Source organism: Patagioenas fasciata, chromosome 25, assembly GCF_037038585.1.
Source record: "Patagioenas fasciata isolate bPatFas1 chromosome 25, bPatFas1.hap1, whole genome shotgun sequence".
NCBI lineage: Eukaryota > Metazoa > Chordata > Aves > Columbiformes > Columbidae > Patagioenas > Patagioenas fasciata.
In genome coordinates, this window is record NC_092544.1 from 1,436,284 (window position 1) to 1,458,035 (window position 21,752).

Sequence of the window (21,752 nt, forward strand, 5' to 3'; positions counted from 1 at the left end):
GGGGTGGGAAGGGCTGGAGGCACAGCCCCAGCTGCTGGGCACCCTCCCGCTCTCCCAGAGCCTGTGAATGGGGACAAATCTCTGCGCGGCTCCAGATGTGTCCCTTAGCCCCACAGGGACATCCCTGCCTCACAGGGTGGAGAGGAGCTGGTGTGGGGCCAGAGAGAGGGGACAGCAGGAGATGCTCGATCACAGAATCAGAATCATTTGGGTTGAAAGGACCTTCCCAGCTCCCCCAGTGACATATCTTCACCAGTTGTGATGCTGATCTTCCCATCTGGTGCGATGAGGTTGAGAAGGGCACAGGAGAAGAGAGGAGATGACAAGAGGGCAGAGCAGAAGAGCTGCCAGGGCGCAGAGAACTGGAGGTGGAGACCTGGGAGGATGAGAGCACGTGGAGCAGATGGAGTTGAGGACATGAGCGGGGCTGAGCATCAGGTCAAGGGAAGGTGGGAGAGGTGAAGTTTGGGTTCTCACCACGTTTCAGGTCAGAGCAGCCACCGACCCATCCTTGTCCAACCTCTTGGTACAACATCAAATCCCACCCTCAACTCACGTTTGCATGAGGGCTCTCGGTGAACCAAGAGCTGAGCCCGCCGGGCTCCTGGTGACGGCGGTGGCATTAGGACATGGCTCTGGGAGAAGGTCAGTGCGTGCGGAGCAGACAGAAGCTGTCAGCACGCAGCTCTGCAGAGCGTCTGGAAGGAGAACGACCATGGAGACCAAAGAAACAGGCTCTGCGCAGATGCCTGGCGTTGGGGGTTTGCTCTCTTCCAAGGAGGACAACCATGGGACAGGAGATGTGGCTGAAGCGCGTTCTGGAGCTTGGTGTGGGACAGAGCACATGGGAATTTCCAGGGCCCCGGGTGAAAAGTGGAGGTCGGCCTAATCTCTCAAAAGGGGAAACAGGACGACGTGGGTAATTACAAGTCTGTCAACCTGACATTGATCCCAGGCAAAATAATGGAACGGCTGATATGGAATGCAATGAATAAAGAATCAGAAAGGGTGATATAATTAATGCCAATCAACAGAGATTTATGGAAAACAGATCCTGTCAAACGAACTTGACGTCTTTCTTCCTGTTGTGTGTTGGTTTTTTCTAGTATAGATCCAGGATCACAAGTTTCCCCAGCGAGGTGGTGGGGTTTGCTGAGGACATGGAGAACAGCGATGGGTCACCTGGGCACCGTGTGAGGTTTTCTTACAAAAACAAGGAAACCCAAACCATCATGTGGGGTGGTTTTGGACTGGAGAGGTGATGGGATCCCCTTTTTGGGGCTGACTGAGGGATCTTAGAGCAGAGACCCCGCTCTGAACCTGAGCCCTGAACCACAGAGGTGTTTTCCCAAACTACTCCGCCACAAGACCCTAAATCATCTCCCAAAATAGGAGCTGCAGACTCCAATCACTTTGGTATTTTTTTCCAGGGCAGGAAACAAACTCACCCACAAGAAAGTGAAGTTTCAGTCTAAACAGATGTGACAGCTGCTGAAAAAGGGGGTTTCCAAGCCAGTGGCCAGGAGTTGCGCCCAGGGAGCATCGCTGGGAGCAAAGGGGCTTGGGGCAGTGGGCGCAGGACACGAGCTCCTCCCCAAGCTGGACAATGTCACCCTCACTGTGCCAGGCAGTGGGGACATTGGGGCAGGTTGTCAGTCTCAGATAATATTGGTAAAAGTCTGTAAATAGGTGTATTTATAGACTTCCCGGGACAATGTGCAGAGGTCGGTGTCCAGGTGGGACAGCTCAGCCACCCCTGTGCTGGCTGTGAGCTCATTTTCACCAAACGTCGCATCCTCTCCTTGGTGACTTTCCCAAGTTTCAGTGGCCCAGCACTGTCCTTCCTGTCCCAACCCAGGCACATGTAAGCATTGAAGGCAAAACCCACACCTTGTAATATTTAAAACAATTTTATTCATGAAAATATGCTGTACAATGCACTATACACAGTTCTTTACATTGCCACATACACAAACTCTAATAGCACGATCAAGAAAGTTACCATTGCCTACGATAGATGCGTGGTGAGAGAATGACGCCTGTCAGAGACCCCCCCCCCAGCCTGTACAGTTATAAATACGAGGGAAAGGACGGACCGAAAACCGCCGTATGAAGCAAACTGGTGGGGCCCCTTCGGTGTCCCCTCAACGCCGGCTCCGCGCTCCGGGCAGGGCTGGGGACGGGCAGGAGCAGGGCTGGGAGCAGAGGATGCTCCTTGTCCCCATGGGCTGTCCTATGGGGCAGGGGGGGCCGGGAGGGAGTGGGGGTGCTGGAGCGGGGACACTGAAGCTGAGTGAGGTGGGACATGAGGTGATCTTTGCTCAGGGAGCTGTTTCCAGAGAGAGAACCTGGCGTCTCGGCCACCACTGAGATAAAGCCCAGGGTCCCCCTTCTCGGCGCTCACAGCAGCTCCAGGAGGCACCCCCAGAACCCGCCTGCCCCACGGGGCTGGGGTACGGCCCCGACACCCCCATGCCACCACCACCAGCCCACCCGGGCATCCCTCGGCTCCGCTCCCCTGCACCGCGCGGGGCCAGCCCGTCTCGCCTCCCCCGGGGTCCCAGCCGCTTTTGGGGGGGGCTCTGCACTGCCGCCCGCCGCCCGCTGTCCCTCGCACCGCACGACGACTGTACACACGACGCTTTACCAACACGACTCCACCGCACACACGACAACCCCACGGTCACGAACCACAAAGACAGCTTGGCAATGGGACGTGCCCCGGGGGCACCACGCGGTGGGGCAGGGGGAGGCAGGTGGGGGGGAGCGGGGCAGGTGTAAGCAGGGGGGGCTTTTCTCTTACAGCTGGTGCGGCTGCCCCTCCGCCACGATGGTCGGCCCACATCTGCGACACCGAAGGGGTTTTTTGGGGGGTCTCTGTGCCCGAGCACCCCACCTGCAATGCCCGATGGCTGGGATAGCCCAGCCAGCCCGTGCTGGTGCTGCTGGATGTGTCTGGAAGAGCCAGGACCCCTTCCCTTTGTCCCCTGTTTGGGGGCCAGAGCCCCCGCTCTGTCCCGGGGCAGCCCCGCCGCCCTCCCTGCCTCTCCTCACCAGCAGCCCTGCACACCCCGCCTGCAGAGCTGGGGTGCCGGGGATTAAATAGCCATTTGCAACTGGTTTCCAACCATTTAAATATGCCTGAAACGAGAGGTGGTGTATAAAACGAATGCGGTAATGATCCTGACCAAAGAATAATCCTTTTTAAAAAAGCATTCAAGAAAGATTATATATAATAGAATATATTAAATTCTGTACATGATCAAATAATGTAAACATAATTAATTAACCTGTAATAATGTCTTTAGAGACTATGCCCGCTGTGTGCCCAGGGGGGAGGTGAAGGGTGGCACATGGGGTTCCTCTGTCACACTCTGCCACAGACACGGGGGTCAGGGGAGGAGCGGGGGTGCCCACCCATGGGTCCCACGCTGCCCCAGCTCCCAGCAGCTGAGCTTCCCCTATGGACCGGTGGGACCCAGCACCTGCATCGTTGTTGAGGAGGTGATGCTGGAGCGGGACGGGAAGAGCTGGGCCAGGAAAATGTGCTGGTTCAGTGGGCTAACCCTCGCTGCAGCCCAGGGGCAGGGGGCTAGAGAAGGTCTGTGCTGCCCAGGGGGAAGATAGGTGTGCAGAGCCCAGGGGGGGCAGAGCAGCATCTCCCCCAGCCCCTCCATCCCCATCCAGCCTGGCTGCCCCACTCCAAAACCCCGTTACCCCCGTGATGGGCAGCCCTCGCCCCGCTGTGCAGGGTGGCCCTGGGTCCCTGGTCCACCCCTGCCGTGCAGAGCTGTGGGGCTGATTTGGGCTCCTGACACACACCAGGACCCCATCTGACCTGTGGTCTCCATCCCCATGGAGTACGGGCCCTTGGCAGATGCGTGCACCAGGGCTGACCCCTCCTGCTGACATTGTCCCCCAGATCAGCTCCTCTGGCATCCTGGGGACAGACAGCAAGCCCTCGGGGACAGTCGTGCTGGCTGGAGTCACTGGAGACCACCCCAGGAACCCCACACATGGGGAACACAGCGGGGGTCACCAGGGCTTGGGGCAGGGGGGACCCCAAGCTGTCTTCAGAGGCCTGGCCACCATTCTCCTCCCCTCCTCACACACACACGGCCCCTTCTCAAGGATAACCCACTTCACAGCCCCCAAATTCTGCCCCATCATCTATCACCCAAAGCCATGGCCAAGCCAAGATGGGACATGCAATGGGGCGCAGCCCCCGGCATTGTCCACAGCTTCTCTCTTCCTCTCCCTAAGCTCGACCCTTTTTTCCTTGCAATGCAAAAACTCAATGGCAAAAGAGTGCATGAAATCAAATAAATACGCCTCCCTCCCCGACCCTGTGAGCTCCCCCAAGCCTCAGCATGGGGGACCCCGGCCAGCAGCTCATCACTCCCAGCAGGACCATCCCGTGCTGGGCTGTGCACCCCGTTAGGTGTTGTGCCCACACCTGCTCCGGGCAGGGTACCACCGTTCTCCCATGGGCAGGTGTGACCATGGCACTGGTGGGCACTGGGCTGTCATGCTGTCCCCAGGGCCGTGGGTTCCACAGCCTTCCCTCCATCACCAACCCATCACTGCTGGGTAACAAAACCTGCCTGGAGCCACACGAGGAGACCCGCGGTGTGGGCTTGGCAGAGCTCAGATCTCCACCAGGATTTGAGGGTGACAAGCCCCACCTCGCCCTGGGGGGTTCCCCACTCTTGACACTTCTACTCAGAGGACTCATTTCCTGAGGCGGCTCAGAGAAAAGGGTCCCTTTTCAGAAAGGGATGACCATGCAGGGGGTTTCCATGCCACCGGTTGTCACCGCTCCATCACCCAACCCAAGGACGAATCAAACCGGCACCATCACAATGGGGCACTGGGACTGTCTGGAAAGGCTTTTCCTTTCCGTTCCCCTCCCTGGACCTGCCTGGCTCCAGTTGCCTCTCCCGCCCGCCTGCCCTGCATCCTCCAGAGGATGCTTGCGGGAGGACCCAGCAGATCGGGCACACGTGGGGCTGGGGGCCCTACTCCATCTCAATATTTGACCCTACGGTTTGTGTTTCATGTTCGGCCTCAAGCTCAGACCGATGGCTCTAGCCCATCTTAACAAACAAAGGCAGAAGAGAAAGGAGAAAAAAAAAAAGTTAGTCTCAATGTTCCCCTCGTGGCTTCTCGGTGGCGAGCCCCACCTGGGGCGGGGGTCACCCGGGCACCCAGCTCTGGTTCGTGGGTTGCGGACCCCCGGGCAGCGCGGGCACGTTAAGCCCGTTCTGCGGCGGGAGAGCCGAGTCGAAGTTGAAGTCCATCTCGTCGCTGTCCATAAAGTCATTCAGGATGATCGACTCCACATCGCACTCCAGGCTCCCGTTGAACATGTCCAGGTCCAGGTCTGCTGGGAACCTGTCTTGGCCCAACACGGGGGGGTGGACGGCCCCCGGGTAGGGGCCCTGCAGCGAATCCAGCAAGCTCATGTGTGCCCCTTGGTTATTAGCGTAGGAATGCAGGTGCCCGTGGTGCGGCATGGCCGTCATGCTGCACGTGTCACTGGGCAAGCTCATAAGGCTGACAGGATTAGCTAAGGCACTGGTGTTGACCGCAGGGTGGTGACCGGCTGGTGACGGGTGGTACAGAGCATTGCTCTTCATGAGAGAGCCGTGGTGGGACGGGTAGGAGGACAAGCCCTGCTCCCCGCTCCCGCACAGCAGCGGGTTGTGTCTGTGGCCACGGGCCGGCACCATGGGGCTGGCCTGGGGCAGGGGCAGGTCCCCGGGGACCATGCTCTCCTTGTGCGCGTAGGAGATGGAGGAGAGCAGGTCCTGCAGCGAGGCGTTCCTGTAGGAGCTGACGGGCGAGAAGGTGGCTTGCTTGTTCTCCTGGATGGTCTGCATGGGCAGGCGGCGCATGAGGCTCATGGCCGGCTGGCTGTAGATGGTCCCGCAGTAGGTATTGGTGGCCGCCCCCATGGTGGAGCACTTGGAGTTGAAGGTGAAATTGGAGCTGCGCTGCCGCAGGGCGGCCGGGGGGAGCTGCTGCGAGGGGCTCATGCTGTAGCCGTCCTGCAGGTCCTCCAGCATGCTCTCCCCCAGGCTCTCGTTCAGGCTGATGGTGCCGGTCAGGTCGGTCAGCCGGGGCAGCTCCACAGAGCAGCGGGCGTTGAGGGAAGGAGACATGGTGCTGGAGGGGCTGGGGTACATCAGCGGGGAGGAGGGGGTACCGTCGTCCTCCTCCAGCTCATCCGGCTCGTGGTTGGACATGATGGGCGAGAGGCGCCCGCTCAGCGTGCTGGCCGTGGAGTTGGCCCGCGTCCTGAAGTCCGCCCAGGCGTCGTACTCGTCGCTGGCATGGGACGCGGGGCTCTCCGACCACTTGGCTTGCTGGGCAGAGGGGCTGTCCTCCCCGCGCTCCTGCGTCACCTGCAGCTGCTTCTTCTTGCTGGCCTTCCCCTTGATGCGCAGGAACTTGCTGTTGTTGTCCATCGACACTGCCCGCCGGCGCGGCGTCTTCCCCGTCTTGCCGCCCTCGGGGTTCAGCATCCACCAGGAGCTCTTGCCGGTGCCCTCGTTCTGCACGCGGATGAAGCGGGTGTGCAGGGACAGGTTGTGCCGGATGGAGTTCTGCGGAGACAAGGACAGAGGGGACGGTCAGCAGCGGCTCCAGCACCCTGGGCTGAGGGGACAATGGGCTGGAGGGGACACAGGACATCCCGGGGGACCTGGGCTCCAGTCACTGGGACTTGTGCTCCCCTCTGGAGTACAAGTCTTATGAGGGGCAGCTGAGGGACCTGGGGGGTTCAGCTGGAGAACAGGAGCTGAGGGGAGACCTTCTGATCTCTGAACTGCCTGAAAGGAGCTTGGAGCCAGGGGGGTCGGGCTCTGCTCCCCAGGAACAAGCGCCAGGAGCAGAGGAAACGTCCTCAAGTTGCGCCAGGGGAGGTTGAGGTTGGATCTGGGGAACAATTTCTTCCTCATGTCCAGCCTGAATCTCCCGTCCTTTAGTTTAAAACCACCACCCTTGTCCTATCGCAACCAGCCCTGCTCAAAAGTCTGTCCCCATCTTTCTTATCGGCCCCTTTTAAGGCCTCTTGCTGCTGATCCTCTGCAGCTCAGGGGATGCCACTCCAGCTCCCTGTGCCTCAGTTTCCCCACAGTCCAGAGGGGAAAGGCAAGATGTAGAGCCCAGGGAAGAGCATCCCGAGAGATACCGGTCCATGGTGCAGAGACCCTCGCTCCAGCACTGCCCACGGGCTCCGGGCTCAGCAGGAACTGCCAGGAGGGCAGTGGCTCCTCCTGCGCCCGCTGAGCTGCGGGAGAGGTCGAGAGACGAGGAGGGGGAAGAAACCAAGGTGCTGGGGAGAAAGTTCGGTGCCGTTGCCGGCGTACGGTGGAATACTAATGAAGAGGCGAGTGAGCTCCAGCCTCATCTATCATATTATGTAATGGCTTACTTCTCTGCACTTCATTTATTTGGAGATTGCTCCCAGGCTGGCTCCTCGCCAGCAGCCACCAAATCCAAGTCTACAGAAATCAATCTCGCGCTGACTGATTAAGCCGTGTTTAGAACTAATTGCTCCTTCGTGTGTGGGGAGAATAAATTACGGGCTTTAATTTCACATCTTTAAAATGCAACTGCAGGTATGGGCTAGCCGTTAACCCCTTCCTGCACAGCTGGCGAGGGGACAGGCTCAGGGACAGGCTGGGACACGTGCTGTCCGTGCCAATGCTCATCGCCATCAGCCCCCAAACTCCTCTCTTCTGAGCCATGCGATGACCCAAGTTCCCTTCCCTGTGACTGAGCTGTGGTGCAAGCGGCAGGGGACAGAAGCAGAGTTCATGGCCGTCACTGCCCTTGCAGAGCCAGAGCCACCAGGCAGCTCAGCCCTGTGGCACCACTCCCACGGCACCCACACACACAGAATCACAGAATCACCAAATCAGTCACAGAATCACAGCCTGGATGGGTTGAAGGGACCTCTGGAGATCATCCAGTCCAACCCCTGCTCACGCAGGGTCACAGAGCAGATCACACAGGTGGGTCCAGGCGGGTTTGGATGTCTCAGAGAAGGAGACTCCACACCCGCTCTGGGCAGCCTGGGCCAGGCTCTGGCACCTCCCAGCAAAGAAGTTTCTGCTCATGTTCAGGTGGAGCCTCCCGTGTTTCAGTCTGTGCCTGTTGCCCCTCACCCTGGCGTTGGGCACCACTGAACAGAGTCTGCTCCATCCTCTGACACCCACCCTGAGATACTGATCATTGATCACATCCCTCTCAGCTTCTCCAGCTCAACAGCCCCAGGTCTTCTCAGCCTCTCCTCATCACAAAGATGCTCCAGACCCCTCAGCATCTTTGTGTCCTTCCGCTGGACTCTCTCCAGTAATTCCTTGTCCTTCTTAAACTGGGGAGCCCAGAACTGGACACATAGATTCACAGAATGGTTGGGGTTGGAAGGGACCTCTGGAGATCACCTAGTCCAGCCTGCGTGCTAAGGCATCACCCAGGGATGCCCCAGCAGGGCTTGCTGGGGGGATGCTCAGCTGCCACTGGGCCCTTTGCATGATTGGGGACCCCCTTTACAGCCCTGTCCCCGCTGCCAGCACTCACCGGGTCTGCTCAGCCCGGCAGGCAGGAGATGCTGCAGCTCTCCATGGCTGGGACTGAAAATGGAGAGAGGGGCTGGTGTTTGGGAAGGAGGAGGGTGACATTCAGTACGGCTCTCACCTCCTCCCCCACCACTCCCTCCCGCTTCGCAGCCCCAGCGCAGGGCACCCAGCGTCACCCTTGGACCCAGGGCCGGGCTGGTGGGGGGAGCCTGGAGGGATCAGGCTGCCCGAGGGAGAGGAGGGAAGAGGAGGTTGCTGCTTCTTCCGCAGTGGAGCTTCATTAAGAGCCAAAAGACAGCAGCAATTAAGCGCAAGGCGCGGCGAGCCCGGCTCGCTCCTCATTAGCACCCCGACGTGCTCGGCTGGCCGGTGGCTGGGGGTGCAGGCGCAGGGCAGGGGGCTGCACAGGGGCGGACCGGGAGCTTATTAACACCAGACAGGCAGGGACCTGCTTCACCCACCACCGCCCTGGTAGCCCCACAAGCCACCGGAGCCCCCCAGCACTCGGGGTGGCAAGGAGCAGCACAGGATTGCACACCCCAAAACGTGGGGCTCAGCTCCCAGCCCGTGACATGCAGGGGACACCAGGGCTGGCAGAACCTCCCCAACAGTGGCTGCCTGGCAGGGTGTGTGCCCCAGGGGCTGGTGGATTTTGGCAAGGTGCAGAGGGAGCGATGGCTGGTGTCAGTCCAGGGTCCCCACGATGCCCCCAGCACTGCTCTGCACCCTGCACCAATTCTCACAGCAACCACAGGCTGAGAGTTGGGGTGTTCAGCCTGGAGAAACTCCGGGAGACCTTATTGCAGCCTTTCCGGACTAAAAAGGGGCTGATAAGAAAGAGGCCAGGTTGGACAGGGCTCTGAGGAACCTGAACTGGTGAAGATGTCCCTGCTCATGGCAGGGGTGGCACTGGGTGACCAGGGCTGCCAGTTGTTGCAGCTGGATCCAAGCTCAGCTCAATTCTGGTCAACATCAAGGGGAGGGTGAGAGGCTGGAGACCGTGCCAGCCCCTGGCTACCGGCTGCTGGAGGCTTTGCCAACCTGGCAGACCCTGGTGCCATCCCGGTGCCCATCTGCCGGGGGCTGCCCCTGCTGCAGCGCCTGGCACGGGGATGGGGGGGCCAGTGGGAGCCGTGGGCACCCACAGAGCCTCCTCACCCCCCCAGGAGCCCTTCTCCACGGAGCCTCATTGTCAGGGGAACAGCCAGTGTGAAATCGGTCTGATTAGCAATTAGTCCCATTGTAAAAGGATTAGCCGGACCCATTGTTTGGATGAGTGACTTGACTATAAATTTGCATCTGGCAGTGATGATGGTGATGATGCTGCTGCGCTGGGAGCGTTTCCCGCGTCCCTCTGACCAGACGAGCACTGTCTGGTGAGGCTGTGCCTGGCACAGCAATGGGGTGCACGGGGACCCCTGAGATGGCCATGGACACCAGGCACAGAGATGCCACCGGAGCACCTTACTGATCCCACCGCCCGCAGTGCTCCAGCGCCGCTCCTCCAGCCTTGGGGTGCCCGTGGGTCTCGGGGTGCATCTTGCTGGACATCTGCCTGCCCCAAGGAGGGCACAGCAGGGGAAATAAACCCAAGTGAGAGCGGGATCTGTTGTCCCCATCCCTGTCCCTTGGCTGACACCCCTGCCTGCTGTCCCCGTGCCACTTGTATGTTTTTCTGAACAAACCCCCAGCCTCCTTGTTGCACACCCTACCCCTCCCCACAGCAGCACAGCCTGGTCACGCTCGCAGAGACCCCACGCACTCCCAGCGAGTCCCAGCCCCACGTCGGGGTCTGTCCGTCTGTCTGGGGGCTGGTCCATCCAGCTAATGAGCCCGTTACCTGGCAGAGGTTTGCAGGGTGGTTAACAGGAGGAAGCAGCAAAGGGCCACTAACGAGCGCTCTGCCGGCTGCTCTCCGGCAGCACGAGGATGGCTCCGGGGGTTAATTGATGCTTATTCACTTTTCGCACATAAAAATTGCCAGTGCTGGAGGAAATATTCCAGGAGGCAGAGGCTGTTGGTAGCCCCAGTGGTGCCCCATCACGGGGGATGCCATCCTGGTGTGGCAGTGGCAAAGGACAGTCACTGGTGGCACCCCTGAAGACATCATATTCACCCAAGAAATGGCGCTGCCCACATGCACCAGCGCTTAAGTGCAGGTCGGCCGTCACCGCGGCCTCCTGGCACCGTCCCCGGGTGGACGGCCAGCCCTACTCCCCACCACTGGCGTCACCATCCTGCCCACCAGCCCTGGCACTGAGTGCCACATCCTGAGCATGGCCCACGCCTGCCTGCGAGCAGATGGCAGCTGGCACGCTGCGGCACAGGGATGCCAAGTGCCCCAGATGCTCGCGGCACCTCCCGCGACCAGGACGGACCCGCTCCCCTACACCGTGCCAGGGGCAGGGAGTGGGATGAGACCCCCACCACCATATCAGCTGCACCCACTGCAGCCCTCCATGGGTAGATGGACCCGGCACCGGTGCCAGAAACTGAGGAGGGGCAGCTGCACGGCTCTAAATCTGTGAGCAGGATTCTCTGGCTTTACACTGGGCTCCCCAAGGACAGGACACAGCCTGGCACCAGCTGCACACCGGGCTCAGGGGGGCTGTGAGTAACCCCCGCTATTTCCATCACCCCTTGTCCTATCGCAACAAGCCCTGCTCAAAAGTCTGTCCCCACCTTTCTTATTGGCCCCTTTTAAGTCCGGAAAGGCTGCAATAAGGTCTCCCTGGAGCTTCTCTTCTCCAGCTGAACACCCCAACTCTCTCAGCCTATCAACATCTCCCCCTTGGGGAGCCGGGGCTGTCCCCCCGCCCCAGCACATCCTTCCCAGGACACGGATGCAGGGGGGACCGCAGGGGCTGCCCCAGCCCCTGGGAAGGGCACACTGGGGGCAGAGGGAGGGCACCCGCCTCCCCGCCACGGGGGTCTCGCCGGCGGCTGCCGAGCGGAGGCGAGAGTATTCGGGTCAGCGCGTTGCTGAGCAGAGCCGCTCTGACGTGCTGCTAATTGAACCAAATGCCCATTAGCGGCGCGACGGGCCGTGTCCGGCCCAGGCCCCCGTCGCAGGTGGCTGACACGCAAGGAGCTGGAGGCTGCTCAGCGTGGCCGGGCCAGAGCATCGCCCGCCTCCTCGGGCGCACGGCCAGCGTGAAGCCCAGCCGGCATCTCGTTAGGAGCCGCTAATCAAGGCGTGCGCTGGGGCGGGGGGAGACGGGCAGCTGGGGCTAATGGGGGACCCCATGCTGCGGCTGCCCCCACCCTGCACAGCACCTCTCTGCCCACCCCATGGGGCAGAGCCCAGCAGGGACCAGGCAGGGGGTGCAGGCTTGTCTTGCCCCACAGATCTACTGTGCCATGGGGCAAAGGAGGGCTCCAGGCCAGCACCATGTTCTGGGGTGCGGGAGTGGAGCAACAGGTCGAGAGGAAACGGCCTCAAGTTGCACCAGGGGAGGTTGAGGTTGGATTTAGGAACAATTTCTTCCCCAAAGGGCTGTGGGGCATTGGAACAGGCTGCCCAGGGCAGTGCTGGAGTCACCGAAGCAGGGGTGCCACCAAAGCAGGGGTGGCAGGCGTGGCCGAGCATCCCTCTCCCAGCCCTGGTTACCGCTGCTGCCAAACAGCTGGTTGCTGCCACATTCTGCGATGGGAGTGTTGCGGTTGCCATGGCAGCCGGTTTATTTTAGCCAGCTGCCATCACTCCATGTCCCCTTCAAAACCAGGAGCATTCTCCCTACCCCAGTGGGTCCTGCCTTGTCCCCATCCCCAGGCACCTCGCTGAGAGCCTGGGGATCACCCACAGCACCCATTCTCCATGGCCTCTCCCCGCTGTCCTGGGGGATGGATGCAGCACCAGCATCTTCCCCACTTTCCGCTATGGCCGGTGAGGCTCACACCAGCTCACCCACTGGTCCCAGTGAGTTGGCTCAGCGGATGGGTCACCCCAGCTTGAGGAGCAAGGGGATGGGTGTCTGGGGACAGCATCTGGCACCAGGTGATTTAAGCGCTGGGGGGACACCTGGATGTTAAACTCAGCTCCCTCAGCCTGTGTAAAGACAGTCCCTGCTCTGGCTTGCTTCTCCCTTGGCCGAAGCCTTGGGTTTCTCCTGGTGAGGCCAGCACAGCCCCAAAACCCGCTGTGACTTTGCTGGGACTCAGAGTGACACGTCCTGCTCCAGCCACGGCCCTTCCTGTGCTGGGTTGGGACAGGACAGGCCAGAAGAGCCTCAGAAGGTGTCCCTTCACCCTGTGGTGTCTGTCCCAAGCCATTGCCCGAGGGGACCCTGCTGCCTCCCCGTCCATCCTCGGTGCTCCTGGGCTCTGCCGGGGGGACCAGCGAGGCCGCAGGGGCAATGGAGGAGCCCTGGGGACGGTGTGTAATGCAGTGAATCCCTCTGCGTCCCCGGCAGAACCATCATCTCTGTGAATCCCCCAAGCACCGCCTGCCCCCCCCGCCATGCACTCCCTAAAGGGCTCATTAGATCACACCAGGGTGGCTGCAGATAACGAGCAGAGAGCAGACAGGGAGCAGGCAGGGCTGAGGACCTCGGGGACCCTCCTGCAGGAGCCCTGGTATGGTGTCACTGTCTCCACAGTCCCCTTTCTTTGCTAAAGGCACGGGCTGCAATTTTGGGGTGCAGACATGGGGCTGAGCCCAGCCAGGGAGGTTTTGGGGGAGCCCAGCCTTTCTCCCCGCAGGAGCTGCACGGGTGCAATCCCACAGTGGTGGGTGCAGCGCCCAGCTCGCCTCGCAGCCAGTGCCACCCAGAGACACAGCACAGACAGAGCTGGGTGGGTGCTGCCGTGTGTCCCGATGCCGAGGTGATGGGCTGGCTCTGCACAATGGGGTCCCCCTGAGCTGAGCCCACACACCCCCTTCCACAAGAGACCCCCATAGCGAGGTCGTGCCGTGCCGCTGCACAAGTCACCCCAGAGCTGTATTAGACCTGGAGCCTCCCTCAAGGGCCCCAAGGGTGCCGGTGAGCTGCGAGGTGCCAGTGCAGCCAGGGATGCTCTGCAAGGTGCCGACATCCAGCCAAGAACCATCAAGCGCCCCTGGCTTTGGGGACACAACACACCCCACCCAGCACCCCAGTTCCAGCCCTCCTGGGCCCCTCTCCAACCTGCGAGACCAGGTGAGATGCCTTGGAAAGACCCTCTGCACCATCAGCCACTTATCCCATAATACTCTAATTACACCCCAGAGCTGGCCACCAAAATAGCTGCAGTAAATCACTCGGAGCTGCCATGCAATTTTTGCATGAAATTACAGTATTTTTTCCCCTGGGTTCAATTTCCTCCACACCAAGTTCTCACCGCAGCCAAATAATTAAAGCAGCCGTGCTCCCTGTTCCTCGGGTACCATTTTAACTCCCCGCTGGCTGCCCCCCCGCTGCCCAGTACAGGGGCTGTCCCTGGTTGGGGACGTGTGCCCCAGCACCCTGTACCCGCACTGAGCACACCCAGAGCAAATCAGAGCTGCTCCTGATCCAAAGGCAAGGCAGATCAAACCGCACTGAGGGACCCCAGGGAGACTCAGTACCCAGGAGGGATGCAGAAGGTGCCCCAAGCAGGATGCTGAGCCCCCGTGGGGAGGTCCAAACCCCGCGGGCAGAGGAGATGGTTTTTCCCAGGATAGGAACCACCCGCCTCCTCTTCATCGCCTGCAGGAGGAAGGGAAGCCGCGGGGCTCAGCCTGCACCATCCCGCTTTGCACAGCACCCGTGGGAGACAACCGTCCTGCGAGGTGCCACCAAACACCGTCTGTGGGTCACTTGGCCACCTGGGCGAGATTGTGGGTCCCTCGTACCGCTGTCCTGTCTGAATGCACCGACCTCATGCAGCACCACGCTGAGCTGAGCAGCAGCAGAAACCCCAGACTCCAGAGGGTTTCGCATCCAGCCCCGTCCTCTCCCCTGTCTGTTCGGTCATGGCTGCCCTGCTTTTCAGCCCGAGATGCACAGCAGAGCTGGACTGTACCCAAACAGGCATGGAGAGCTGGGCACTGAGCCAGGCACTGGGGCACACGTGTCCCCTGAGGGCTCGCTTTGCTCCAGGTCTTCCCCGCCTGCCCCGTGGCCCCACGTCACCCCTGGGGACCAGCCCCACAGGGATGCTTGGAGGAGCAGCGGGTCCCTCTGCTCTGTGTCCTCCAGCTCTGGTCATGGGTCACTGGAGCAAAGCCAAACTCTTTCTAACACACTGTGTCCCTTCCGGGACCCCAGCAGCTCTGTGCTGGCTGCTCGGGCTGGGACGGGCTCCCCAGGCTCTGCAAACTCCCCAGCAAAGGCAGCAAACCCTGGGCAGACACACGGAGCTCAAGGCAGCCTTTGGACACAAGGGGCTGATTTGTCCCCCCCACCAGCACCAGCCGACCCCACACCAGACAGAGCACCGCGCCGGCACACACCGCGGCACAGGAACCCTCCCAAACACACACAACTCGCTTTTTTCCACTTCTAACTTGGTTTTTTTGTGCACGCATGGGACACAGAAGGCACAAAGCCCCCTGTCACTGGCACAGCCCACCCGGACAGGCAGGACTGGCCACTGCAGGGAGCTGAGATCCCCGTGGTCGCCCAGCTGGCAGGGGTGGATGCACCATGGCTGATGCATCCTGTGAGGAGGGGGACAGGGAGGCAGGGGTATGAGCCGCTGTCACAGTTGTCACCATGTCCCTGCATGGCCAGAAACAGCAGGAAATGTCCTCATGCTGGTGTCCCTCCTGGCCCAGGCAAGCCCGAAGGCACCAGGTCCTGATCTGTGCACTATGTCCCCCCTAAGGGAAAGACAACCTGGAGATGCCAGCACGGCTGAGATGTCACCGAGTGTGGTACCGTCTGCTGTGGGGAACCAAGGGACATCAAGCACCTCCAAAACAGCCCTGTCCCCCAGGTCACACGGAGCAGGCAGGCGCTGGTGACAACAGAATTGCTGCCTGTTCGTCCCACGCAGGCAGGAGCTCAGCTGCCTGCCCCTTGTGCTCACACTCACGCACACACGGACCCCGGGGCGAGACGCAACGGGACGGAGCTCCCGGCAGGGCTGAGCCCGCCATGCCTGCAATGCAGCCGAAATACCTCGGTCCGTGCCTGGGGCTGCAGCGTGCGGTCCCCAGCCGCACGCAGACCCTGTCGGGAGAGACAGCGAGACACTGGGGGGGCAACCGGAGACCCCTCGCCCCGAGCATCCCACACGACGTGCTCATCGCATCGTGAATCCCCCAGCACACGCTCGCGAGCCAAAGTCACGCAATCAGAACAAGGTCACTGCAGCACCCTGGGGACGTTTCTGCAGCTCCAGCCCCATCGGCTGCGGGAAGGAGGGATGATGCTGCCCCCCTGCAGCAGAGGAAACTGAGGCATCGAGGGGGCTGTGGCAGAGGGAGCCGCTGGCAGAGCTGCTCCACAGTCACTGCTCCAGGAGTTGGCTCTGTGCCGGCCATCTGCCACCTCCATGTCCCAGAGCCCCAGCTGGTGCCCCAGGACCAGCCCAGCCCTCCCCAGACATCATGTCCTGACCCTGCTCACAGCTCGCAGGACCTGTGGAGATGGTCAGGGGGGTGACAGCACTTGGGAGGGGGCCCTGCGTGTCTCCCCAAGGTGGATGCTCTCAGGGGTCACCAGCACAGCACACAGGACAAGGGGCTTGCAGCTGGGGGTGGCTGGAGAGGAGGAGAGGGTCCTGGAGGAGAGGAGGGATGGGGGCTCCATCCTGCTCTGCCCCACATACCCCCAAGGAGCACCCATGGCTGGTGAGGTCCCCGGGGGCTCCCGGCCCCGACTTGGTGCCAAAAGCAAACATGTTCTTGGAGGAGAGATGGAAAAAGCTCCATCTTCCCAGGGCAGAGAAGGAGCAGCCACCAGCCCAGGGCTGCAGGAGACTGAGGATGTCACCAGCCCGCAGCGGGGTGTCACACACCTTGCCTGTCACACGTCAGGGGCACAGCACGCACCCACCTCACACATGGGCACCCCCACCAACGCCTCCCCACGATACCCACGCACCCCCGGCGCCCCACATGGCCCACGCCCGCGTGCTCGGGCGCACGCCCCGGCACGCACGCCGGCTGCGCGGTGACTCAGCTGACCCCCCGGCAGCAGCTTGCTCTGCACCTGCTAATTACGGCCCCCCCGCCGCCCCCGCCGCTCCTCGTGCCGGGGTCTCGCCAGCCTGCGCTGACTCACGGTGCGGGGAGGCGGGAGGAGGGGAGGCCCCCCCCTTCACATCAGCTGGGGGGGCTCAGCAGCCACCCCTGTGCCCCTGTGAGTGTGGCAGTTTGTGCCATTCATCGCAGGATAAAACCCACCGTGGCAGGAGGCTCCCGCACCCCAACACTCCCCACATACGGGGTGCACAGGCAGCCAGGACCCTGCACCCGTGGAGCCCTTTTGGGGTCGCTGGGCTCCCTGCACAGCCCTGCAACTCCTGCACCGCGGCCAAGCAAGGCACAGGGCAGCCTACGGACTCCTGCTGTCACCCCGCACCGACACACTCGCTCGTACACACAGTTGCATCCATGTTCTTGCACCCAGGAGGTTTGGAAAGGGGGATCCCCCCTTCCCAGGACATCCCCCTGCCCTGGGGGCTCAGCAGAATGGGGCTGTGGGATGGCCTCGGTGCAGGCAGCACGGGCAAGGGGACAGCAAGTCAGCCCCCACCCCAGGCGATGCAGCCAAAGCCAAAGCAGGGCTGCCTGCTCCTCCAAGGCTGCCGGGCCGCTTCCCTGACCTTCCCATCCCTGGGTCTGCAAAGAGCAACCCTAGGGCCTGCCAGCCTGTCCCCACCGCTTGGTCACAGCCACCCAAAGCCACCACAGGCCACCGCACAGGCACAGCCCTTCCACCGGTGCTCTGCTTTTGGGTGGGGAACAGCTGGGCACAGCAGAAGGCGGTGGGTGGGCTGAGGTCCTCCCCTACCTGCCTGCCAGAGCCGGCTCGGGATGCTGGGTTACCCGGGAAACGGCGGATGACATCGCAGGGGAGGCAGGGAAACTCTGCCCGAGGTGTTCGGGATGCCATCGCCGTTGCCAGGGAAACAACGGTGACATCCCGCAGGTAAGCGATGGCGGGGAAGGAAGCGGGAGGCCCAGTGATGCACCCTGGCTTCGCCTCCCTTCTCATCCTACAAGGGGGTCCCTGCCCTGTGCCAGATGGGCACGTGCCCTGGGGGAGCCTGGTGGGCTCAGCCCGCACCTCACCACCCCCCAGGGGCACTGGCAGGGTGATGATGAGGGGGCTTCCCCCTTGGGGACATTGTCACCCCACCTGGGGCTGCTCTGCAGCATGGAGAGAGGAGCTGCTGCTCCCCCACCACTGCCTGCTGTCCCTCCACCACTGTCTGCTCGTTTTGTCTGCCCACAGCGATGCCTGGGGACACAGCGATGCCAAGGACACCCAGGGACACAGCGATGCCCAGGGACACACTCCCCTGCCTGCAGCTCCCCAGTGCCAGCCCATCCCTCAGAGCTCTGCCGGGGGTCTGGCAGGGACCCCAGCTCGGGGACGGGGCAGCACTCTCAGGTTGCCTTTCCATTAGTCACAGCCTCTGCTTTTCCCTCCGAGGGCTCAGAATCACTGGGGATGCCCCAAGATTTCCCCTGACACCCCAAACTTTCCCAGCTGTAAATCTCAGCTGCTCGCCCCCACCAGGGATGCACCACCACCCCAGGCAGGGTGTCACCCCCTGCCCCACGTCCTGTTTGATCCCACAGGGTGCCAGGAAAGCCACAGCCACAGCTCAGCGTGGTGGTTTCCAGGTTGTGCTTGCACACGCATCAGCTGCAGGCAACGGGTGGGCTGTGGGGATGTGTCCAGAGCAGGTATAAACCCAGCAAGACTGGGGGCAGGAGTTGGTGGAGCCACACTGGGGGGTGCTAGGGGGGAAATGCAGCCTCTGCCCCCCCCGCACAGCTCCAAAAATGACTCAGCAACCACAGGCAGCCCGAGCAGGAGGCTCCACAGCCACACCTGGGGAGGCAGCAGGTTCCCTGCGGGATGCTGCAAAGCAACAGCAACACAACAATCCCCCCCCTGCCCATCTCGGAGGAGTTCGCCACCTGAGACAGAGCAGTTTTACCTGTAATGGCAAAACTTACATCAGCCAGAGCAGCCGGTCCCGGTGCTGCTGGAGGGAGGAGCTGGACCAACCCCAGCGCCGTCACAGCCCCACGGGGACACCCGAGCCCGGGCCATGGGGGCTGCGTCCCCTCCTGACAGCGGGACTGGGAGGAGGTGGGAATGCTCCAGGTCAGGCTGTGCAGCATCCTTGGCGCTGGTTTTTAGTGCTGACGGTTTTCTCCGGAGCAAGAGACCCTAAAAATTGGCCCTGGCTGCAAACCGGCCACTCAGCCTCCTTGGGTCCATGCTGCCAGCAGGGTCCTGGCTTTCAGCTGGAGGAATCAGATGCTTGGGAACAAAACCACCCAAAAAGAGGGTGTCGGGTGAGAGGGGGAGGTCACAAAATGTCCAAAAAAGGGCAGGAGGAACCGGTGCCCACACCACCAGGGACAAATCAGCTCTGGATGCAGGGAGAGGATGCTCCGCGCCTGCACTGCAGGGTTTGAACCCATCCACAGCCCCTCCAGGCATTGATTTTCAGTCTTTGCTGGGGGGGGATGAGTGGATGGGGTGGTGCCGGGGAGGGGGCTGCAGGTGTGGAAGCAGTGGGAGCCCTGGCGCTGCAGCAAGGCACCTGCTCCCAACTCCTGCCACCTGCACGCCCATCCCTCGGGCTCTGAGCACCCAGGATCACGCCCCACAATCTCCGAATGGGGTGAACGGTGACACCCCCAGCAGCTCCACAGGGCTGTGGGCACCTGCCAGCAGTGCCAGCCCGGGTCGGACCCCACGCTCGGCGTGTCGGTGCTGCCAGAAGAGGTTGTGGGGACAGGACACCCCAGCGCGGTGACGCAGGGGCTGTTTCCCCGGGGGAGCTGGCAGCCCTTCAGACGGCCCCCGCCCCGCTCCCCCGCGCTGCCGGCCTCCCGGCTTCGTGACACTGAGCTTTAATTGAATTAGACGCTGCTGCCTGGGCAGAGCAGCCTGCAAACCATCCTCGAATTCCTGGGCACGGCGCCCGCTCGCTGTCTGCGCGCCAGTCCCCGTCCCCCCCGCAACCCCATCACCTCCTCCCCCAGTGCTGACCCAGAATAGCGGAGCTTCCGACCCCCCCGGCTGGGAGCGGGGGTCTGGCCGGTCCCAGCGGGGCTCGTTACACAAATGAGCCCCGGCGAGCGATGCGGTCGGAGGCTGCAGCACCTGTGGGGAGCCCCCGCGCCTCTCCCAGCGGGGTCAGCGAGCCAGCCCGTCCCCGCGCCAGCTTCCTCCGCTACAGAATGTACCGAGGGCCCCGCGGCCCCAGCCAGGGACACGATGTGCTCCCCGCTCCAGGCCCTGTTTTTCCTGGCCGGGCTCCTGCTGGGCTGGCGGCGGGGCGGCCAGCGCTGCCGCTCAATGCGGCTTTTGTTCGCTCCCCGCTCGCCTCCTTTCACACCTCCGGCCCACCCCTTCGGCCCCTCCATGTGCCCTCAGACCCGGCCGTGACCGTCCCCAGCTGTGACCGTCCCCTGGCCTCTCCCGCAGCTTCATTGCTGCCTCAATGGCTTTTTCCTTCCCCGCGAGCCCGGCCAGGGCTGCTGGCAGCGGCCGAGGAGCTGCCGTCCTGCTGGCAGGACAACCCAGCATCTCCGAAACCACAGGCAGCATCGGGTACCTGCCAAAGCAGCAGCTCCCAAATGCATCCCCAGGAGGGACAAGGATGTTTTGCACCTTCTCCTGCCCACGGCCTCATCCTGCTCCACGCACAGCCCGTGGTTAACGGGTCCATCCCTAACTCGCCCCCATGCGGGGTGCAGGGTACAGCCCCTGTGGACATTTCCCCTTGCAGGGGAACTTCGAGTCCTCACACCCACTGGAAAATGGGCATCTGAGGTCCGGTACAGCAGCTTATTTCAGATTCCCGATCTTGAAACATTCCTGTAGTAAAACCAAAGTAATCCAGCGAACCCAAACTGCCGAGATGTCATTTAACCCCGCGAGAGCTGCCTCCTGGCTGCCCAGTGCTGCTGGTTTTCCTGCCTTTCCCTTTCAGCCAATTTGCAATCTGGGCTGGTTGACCCAAATTTGCTTTTCTTTTGTGGAAAACAGCTCCCCACCAGACAACATCGCTCAACCAACTTGAAACCCAGGTCCCCATGCCCCAAAACTTCACCAGCCCCAAGAGCCGTCCCCATGCCCGCTGCCTTGGCACAGCACAGCCGGCGCAGTGATCCCAACACCGCACGCGCTGGGAACAGGTACAAATACACATGGGGATGAACCCCAAATGCTTGGGCGCAGTTGGGCATGAGGCTGGACCTCCTGCCCCACACACCCGGGCTGTGGGGCTGTATGGGGTGAGGATGAGTAGGAACCACGTGCCCCAGAGCATCCCTGCAGCCCCATGTGCCACCGCTGCCTTCCCAGCCCTGGGAGGGCACAACTGGCTCCCAGGGCTTGGCAGGGAGGCAGAAGGGACACGATTGCCCAAGTAGAGCTGTTCCGGACCCTCATCACCCCCAAAATCACCAGTGGGTCTGGCTGTCGAGTGGGGTACGTCCTCACGCTGAGCCGTTCACTGGGGTCGTTGGCCACGGGGCTGGGCACCCCGGGATCTGCAGATCTGGGGACCCATCAGCGATATGAACCATCTGCGTGACGGCACCATAGCCCCCCCCACCCCAGAACCATGGCAATCACCCAGTGACCCCCCCCCATCCATCAATGCATCCCTCACATCCAGCCCAGGAACAGCCAAACCTGCTCCCAGCCCACCTCACCCCACTGGCGGCATCACTCCGGTGTCCCAAAGCTCCTTTTTGCTTTCAGGGCTGCCTTCCCCCCGCAGCGGGTGGGGGGTCTGCGCGTCCGTCTGGCAGCTCAGCCCTTGTCGCCGCGGGGGCCGCGGCAGCAGCGCTGCAGGGAGCTCCCCGGGGAGGCCTAAGTGGATCAGAGGGTTTGAGCAGCAGACGGCTCCCAGACAGAGCTGGATCCTCTTCAAGGCGGCCACTTGCGGCTACAAATGCACTTTCTGCCTGCAGCTCCCCAGACAAAAGTTTCACACCAGCTTTATTGTGTTTAACCCCTCGCTGCTCCCAGCCCCGCAGCCCAGTCCTGGCTGGAT

At 61.9% G+C, this 21,752-nt stretch overlaps 1 protein-coding gene across 2 annotated transcripts in view; it reads right to left on the minus strand.

Moving 5' to 3' along the window:
* Window positions 1-1,891: 1,891 nt before the first annotated feature.
* The window catches only part of FOXO6 (forkhead box O6), a 34,415-nt gene continuing 14,554 nt past the window's right edge, over window positions 1,892-21,752 (minus strand). For both annotated transcript variants that reach the window (XM_071798962.1, XM_065857262.2), the window contains exon 3: window positions 1,892-6,608. In XM_071798962.1, the coding sequence (XP_071655063.1) occupies window positions 5,196-6,608 (1,413 nt within the window). In that variant the 3' untranslated portion in view covers window positions 1,892-5,195. The remainder of the gene's footprint in view (window positions 6,609-21,752) is intronic.